General features: G+C 39.9%; 1 protein-coding gene across 1 annotated transcript in view; it reads right to left on the bottom strand.

The window, feature by feature from the left end:
• The window catches only part of kon (chondroitin sulfate proteoglycan 4-like protein), a 103933-nt gene that overhangs the window by 56420 nt on the left and 40013 nt on the right, over window positions 1–7500 (bottom strand). Inside the window, exons 3-4 of the mRNA XM_086531309.1 lie at window positions 5312–5454; window positions 139–262 (exon numbers count right to left, since the gene is read on the bottom strand). Coding sequence (XP_086387435.1) covers window positions 139–262; window positions 5312–5454 — 267 coding nt within the window. The remainder of the gene's footprint in view (window positions 1–138; window positions 263–5311; window positions 5455–7500) is intronic.

Raw genomic sequence — 7500 nt, 5'->3', positions numbered from 1 at the left:
CACTCTCACCCCCCTACCCCTCACCCCCAACCACCACCACCCCCTCCCAACCACCATCCCATCCCATCCCATCCCACCCACCATCCCACCCCCCTAATCCCCATCCCCCCCATCCCCTCCCCCCCCCCAGTCACTCACCTGATCCAAGCAGCCGCGGAAGTTGTCAAGCAGCCCCAGGAAGACCTCCGTGAAGTCCCCCATCCCCCCGAGGAAGACCCCATAGTGGATGTTCAACTCGTGGAAGCGTCCGGGAAGCGTCAGCCTGTAGGTGGAGAGAGAGAGGTGGAGGAAGTCAGTTAAGGTTCGGCTTGTGGATCGGATCGGATCGCCTTCTTGGTTGTGGGTTGTGATATGTGTGTTTTTTTGTTTTTTTGTTTTTTTTTTATTTTAGTGTTGTTCTTTTTTATTGGCGATGTTTTGCTTTTTTTCTTATGGTTATCATTTTCTTTATTATTGTTATTTCATTATAATCACAATCTAATCATTTTCACTATCCTTATCAATACTATCATTATTATCATCATTATTATCACTTTTGTTATCATTAGCATTACTATTATCATCATTATCATTACTATTATCATCATTATCATTACTATCATCATCATTATCATTACTATCATCCATATTATCATAACCGTTACTACCATCATTATTATCATTACCATTATTATCATAATCATCACCATTATTACTATCAATATCATCATAATTGTCCCATTTATTACTGCCATCATTATCATCATCATAATCATCATCGTCATTATATATTTCTTCAGCTCCTGATCAGCAAGTCTAAAGCGTGAGGTTTAATGTCATTCTTTTATTTTTATATCATTAGCAATGCTTCGCGTGCAGAACAGTTTGTTTTTGTTTTTGTTTTTTGAGCTCGTAGCGCGCGTGTGAGGGTGAGTGTGAATGTTAATGTAAATTTGTATGTGTGTGTATAAATGTAAGTATATATGTGTGTATGTGTATGTATATATATATATATATATATATATATATATATATATATATATATATATATATATATATATGTGTCTGTATGTGTGTGTGTGTGTGTGTGTGTGTGTGTGTGTGTGTGTGGGTGTGTGTGTGTGTGTGTGTGTGTGTGTGTGTGTGTGTATGTATATATATATATATATATATATATATATATATATATATATATATATATATATATATATATATATATATATATCCATATGCATATGCATATGTATAGATGTATGTGTAATTGTATGTAAATGTGAGTGTAAATGTGAATGTAAATGTAAATATAAATGTGAATATAAATGTGAATATAAATGTGAATATACATGTAAATGTAAAAGTGAATGAGAATGTGAATCCAAATGTAAGTGTAAATGCAAATGTAAATGCAAACGTAAACGTGAATACGAATACGAAACTGAACACGCACACGAATGCATCCGCGCCTGTGTATGTATTTGCGTCTGTGTACGTGCGCGCCAACAGACGAGCATATGCACGTGTCCCCGTCTGCACGCATCGTCGGAAGTGCTAATGGCTGTGCAAACACGAAGACGCGAAAGCAACATTCCCAAATACATTGCAGTTTCCAAAGTCAAGTGCTTCTATTCTCTCTCTATCACGTTCCGGCAGAGAGGGGGGGCAGGGGAAGGGGGGCAGGAGGAGGGCAAAGGGGGGTATCAGAGGGAGGAAAAGGGGTGGGGTGGGGGGAGGGGGGGTGGGGAAGGGGGGGTGTCAGAGGGAGGAAAAGGGGGAGGGGGGTGATCAGAGGGAGGAAAAGGGGTGGGGTGGGGGGCAGGGGGAGGGGAAGGGGGGAGGATCAGAGGGAGGAAAGGGGGTAGGGTGGGGGGTAGGGGGTAGGGGGGTATCAGAGGGAGGAAAAGGGGTAAGGTGGGGGGGGGGGAGGGGAAGGGGGAGGGGGTATCAGAGGGAGGAAAAGGGGTGGGGTGGGGTGGGGGGCAGGGGAAGGGGAAGGGGGGGTATTAGAGGGAGGAAAAGGGGTAAGGTGGGGGGGGTAGGGGGGGAGGGGAAGGGAAGAGGGGTGTCAGAGGGAGGAAAAGGGGTAAGGTGGGGGGTGGGGGGAGGGGGAGGGGAAGGGGGGAGGGGGTATCAGAGGGAGGAAAAGGGGTAAGGTGGGGTGGAAGGTAGGGGGGTAGGGGGGCAAGGGGGGAGGGGGAGAGATGATAAAACACGTAATATCTGGCGGACGGAGCACTCAAAAAAGGGGGGCGGGGATGGGCGTAATAATGTTATCATCTAGATCCAATTTTGGATTCTCAATAGTCGAGCGAGAGGGAGTGTGTGTGTCTCAATGTCTCTGTCTCTGTATGTCTGTCTGTCTGTCTGTCTGTCTGTCTGTCTGTCTGTCTGTCTGTCTGTCTGTCTGTCTGTCTGTCTGTCCGTCTGTCCGTCTGTGTCTGTGTCTGTGTCTCTGTCTCTTGCCTCGCTTCTGTTCTGTTTGTCTGTCTGTCTGTCTGTCTGTCTGTCTCTCTTGCCTCGCTTCGTTGTAGAATTCTGACAATTATATATTTATCTATTTATCTATTCGATAGTGAATCTACTTTATTACTTAGCTACTAGCGGTTATCAAGTCCAGATGCGGTTATTAATGATAAACGATAATGATAATAAAGATAATAATAATAATAAAAATAATAATAATAATAATAACAGTACTGATAGCAATAATAATAATAATAATAATAATAATAATAATAATAATAATAATGATAATAATAATAATAACAATAACAACAATAATCATGTACACGTATAAAGAATAGCAATAATAACAGCATGCAAGGAAAACAAATACACATATCACATTTACAAACATAATTAAATTAATAGATAATTCTATTAAAAAATAATTACATAATTCAATCTCAGATTCTTCTTCTTCCACTTTATTACATTATAACGAATATTGGGAGAATTTTTTTTCTTGTTTTCCCATAATTTTCGTTTTTCTTTTCCTAGAAAAAATTGTGCGGATCTGAGTTCGTAGCTATTGGTGCCCCTTCTTTTCGTTGTTTTGTTGTTGGTGGTGGTGTTTTTGTTGTCTTTGTTTTTTCTTTGTCTTTTTTGGTGTTTTTTTTGTGGTGGTGTTTTTGTTGGCTTTGTTTTTTCTTTGTCTTTTCTTGGTGGTGGTGTTTTTGTTGGCTTTGTTTTTTGTTTTTTTGTGTGGTAGTGGTGTTTTTGTTGTAGCCTTTCTTGTTTTAGTTGTTGTTTTTGTTGTAAGTGGTGTTTTTGTTTTCTTTGTCTTTTTTTGGTGGTGGTGTTTTTGTTGTCTTTGTTTTTTGTTTTTTTGTGTGGTAGTGGTGTTTTTGTCGTAGTCTTTCTTGTTTATGTTGTTGTTTTTGTTGTAGGTGGTGTTTTTATTGTTGGCTTTGTTGTCTTTGTTGGTGGTGGTGTTTTTGTTGTCTTTTTTGTGGTGGTGGTGTTTTTGTCGTACTCTTTCTTGTTTTTGTTGTGTTTTTTTTTGTTGTGGGTGGTGTTTTTATTGTTGACTTTGTTATTGTCTTTGTTAGTGTTTTTTTTTTTGGTATTGGTGTTTTTTTTGTCGTAGTCTTTCTTGTTTTTGTTGTTGTTTTTGTTGTAGGTGGTTTTTATTGTTGACTTTGTTGTCTTTGTTGGTGGTGGTATTTTTGTCGTTCTGTTATTTTTGTTGTTGTTGATCTTGGTGATGTTTTTGTCTTTATCTTTGTCTTTGGTGATGTTGCTGTTGAATGTTGTTGTTACTGATGCACTTGTTATTTTTCTTCTTGTTGTGTCGTTGCTATTGTTGACGATGCTGTTATTTTTTCGTTTGTTTGTTTGTTATTGTTGTTGTCGTCATTGTTGTTTTTGTTATTTATTCGGCTGTCGAAGTCATTGTCATTATTGATATTTTGTTGTTGCAATTGTTGCTGTTGTTGTAGTGAAAATATTTTTTTTATATCAAGGACAAGCATGCGTATCCCTTCATCCTCATTTGCAATTTAACATATATATTTGCAACATTTGACAGCATATTTTTAAAGCCTTTAATAATATATATAAATATATTTATTTTTTTCTTTTTAACCCGAGTATTTTTATCATGCAGTTTAATGCTTTAGCAATATTCAACATTTCTTTCAAACCATGGCAATTATTACTGAATTAATCATGATGATTTAAAATTTATGCTAATGAATTTTTACATTACGCTTTATGGTTCTGACATGCGAATGCTGAATAAGCATAGTTAATATTGATATGAGAGTGAATGTGATAATTACCATTCCATATATGAAATGAGATTTGCATTTTTTCCATCTCCATCATAAAAAAAAAAAAACATTGTGGAAACAAGATATATGATATCAACTTGATTCAAAATCTAGATGGTTTATAAAATTGCTATCTCTCCTTCCTAGTCAAAGTTATCAAACAGTATCTTAAGATATTATGATAAGATATCTATCATTATAGGATATATTTTGTATTTTTAAGATATTGTGATAAGATATCCATTATTATGAGATATATTTTAATTAAAAACATTCTCGTATCAAATATCATAAATTTTCAAAGTATAATACCTTATATACGTTCATAATTCTTTCTTGTTTGTTTGTTATAAGTCATAGCACCATAATGATTCAAAGCCATTTTTTTAATTCATAAAATCGGCATTAATATGTACTATAAATTAAGACACACATGTACTATGTTTTGATTCATTTATAATATCATCGCCGCTAATTACTTTGAGTTCGCCGTTGACAATACTAATAATAGTAATTACTGTGGACTTAATCATACTATTAACTTTAGTATAATGAGACATTTTATTCAGAATATGAATGTGTGTGTGTGTGTGTGTGTGTGTGTGTGTGTGTGTGTGTGTGTGTGTGTGTGTGTGTGTGTGTGTGTGTGTGTGTGTGTGTGTGTGTGTGAGTGAGTGAGTGAGTGAGAGAAGAGAAGAGAAGAGAAGAGAAGAGAAGAGAAGAGAAGAGAAGAGAAGAGAAGAGAAGAGAAGAGAAGAGAAGAGAAGAGAAGAGAAGAGAAGAGAAGAGAAGAAAAGAGAAGAGAAGAAAAGAGAAAAAGAGAAAAAGAGAGAAAAGAAAAAAGAAAAGAGAGAGAGAGAGAGAGCGATAGAAGAGAAGAGCGAGAGAAATAGGGAGAGCGAGAGAGATCGAGAGAGAGGAGACGAGAGTGGGAATGGGAATGAGTGTGAACCTGAACGTGAACATGAAAGAAAATACGAACGTACGCGTGCGTGTTTACGCGGCACCACCACCACCATACGTATCCCCACCCTCACCCACACCATAGCCACGCCCCTCACCTGGTCGTATGTATGTTGTCGATGGTGAGAGACATCTCGGCGGTGCTCCTCGAGATGCGGACGTCGTGCCACAGGAGGTCGTCGAGTCGCAGTCTCGGGGGCGACGACAGCTCAGACTCCCCGGCGCCCAAGTTGATCCTTACCTGGAGGAGGAGATGGAGGGGAGGAAGGAGGGGATATGGGGTGGGGGTAGGGTTGGTGGGGAGGGGGAGAGAGGGGGGATGGGGTAGGTGGGGTAGGGGGAGGGGGGTAGGGGGAGGGAGGTGGGGATAGGGGGTAGGGTTGGTGGGGAGAGGGAAGGGGGGAGAGGGAGGAATGTGGGGAGGGAGGAAGGAGGGGAGATGGGGAGGGAGGAGGGGAGGAAGGAGGAGGGAGGGAGAGGGAGGAATGTGGGGAGGGGGAAGGGGGGAGGGTGGGGTAGGGTAAGAAGGAAGAGGGGTCGGGTAAGGGGAGAGAGGAAGAAGGGTGGGGAGGGGGGGCAGGGTAAGGTTCTGGAAAGGGAGAAGAAGAAAGAAGAAGAAAGAAGAAAGAGAAGATGAGACGAGAAGTAGAGAAATAGAAGGAAGAAGAGAAGAAAGAAGGAAGACGAGAGAAGAGAAGAGAAAGAAGAAGAAGAATAGAAGAAAGGGAGAATCAATGAGGGGGGAGAGGAAAGAGAAGGGGGGGGTAAGGATATTGGGGAAGGGGGAAGAGGAGATTGGGTAAGGAAGGGGGAGGAAGGAGGGGGGGGGGGGGGGGGGGGGGGGGGGGGGGGGGGAGGGTAGGAGAATAGTGGAGACGGGGGGTAAAAAGGGAACAAAGAGGGGACGGGTGGGGGGGGGGGGGGGGGGGGGGGGGGGGGTGGGGGGGAGGGGGGGGGGGGTGGGGGGGGGGGGGGGGGGGGGGGGTGAGGGGGGGGGGGGGAGGAGAGGAAGTAAGGTAGGGGATTAGGTAAGGGGAAGAAGCAAAAAAAGAAAGAAAGAAAAAATGAGTTAGAAATCCTTAATGCATCAAATGTACACTGACGTTAATGCACGTCGGTATAATCACATATATTCATATTTTTCTCCTATTTAATATCTTTTGAAGGAGAGGAGGGGGATGATTTAAAACTGAAACTGAAACCATCATAGAGACATTACTAGATATTACTCTTGGAATAAAAATTAATGAATGAATTAAAATATATATGTATATATAAATATATAAATATATATATATATATATATATATATATATGTATCTATAATAATCTCTATATATATATATATACATACATATATATATATGTAATACTATATATAATATATATATATATATTTATATCTTTATATAAAAAAGAAATATATATATATATCTATATATATCATATATATCTATATATATCTATATATATATATATATATAATATATATATATATATATATATATATTATATATATATATATATCCATCATTAAATATGAATTATTCAATACAGCAATGTTCTTCTTTGTAACTGTCCAGAATTTACGAGCTATAACTGGCGTCTAAGAGAGAGAGAAGAGAGGCGAGAAACGAGGAGATGAGAGAGAGAGATGAGGGAAGGAGAAGAGGATGAGAGAGAGAGAAAAAGGAGAGAGAGAGAGAGAGAGAGAGAGAGAGAGAGAGAGAGAGAGAGGAGAGAGAGAGAGAGAGAGAGAGAGAGAGAGAGAGAGAGAGAGATCCAAAAGCAAAAAAATAAATAAATAAGCACACACACACACACACACACACACACACACACACACACACACACACACACACACACACACACACAAACAACACAAACACAAAATGCAACACACTCGAGAAAAAGAAGAAGAAGAAGAGAAAGAAGAAGAAGAAAAGAGAAAAGAAAAAGAAGATAAGAACGCACAGACGTGTCATACAACCCCAACTGTATACACTCCTTCAGGATTCTTTCAAGTGTCCTTTGGCCTCAGACTTATCAATATTGGCTGTGTGCGTGCGGCATAGACGATGCATTCCGGGCATGTGTACCACTTCACACTCACACACACACACACACACACACACTCTTCATTCTCCTCGCATGCTAACAGTCTCGCCTTTGGTCTTCGTAGATAGTGTATTGACAGCGTTTGTTTGTTTGTTTTTAATGTCTGTTTTTTGTGGGGATTGTGAAGTGAGGGAGGGAGGGGAGGGAGGGAGGGAGAGAGAAGAGAGGA

This window comes from Penaeus japonicus, unplaced genomic scaffold (assembly GCF_977035675.1).
Source record: "Penaeus japonicus unplaced genomic scaffold, GWHDUDI00000001_assembly GWHDUDI00000035, whole genome shotgun sequence".
NCBI lineage: Eukaryota > Metazoa > Arthropoda > Malacostraca > Decapoda > Penaeidae > Penaeus > Penaeus japonicus.
The sequence above is the reverse complement of the archived record's forward strand: the minus strand, read 5'-3'. Positions and strand labels throughout refer to the sequence as shown.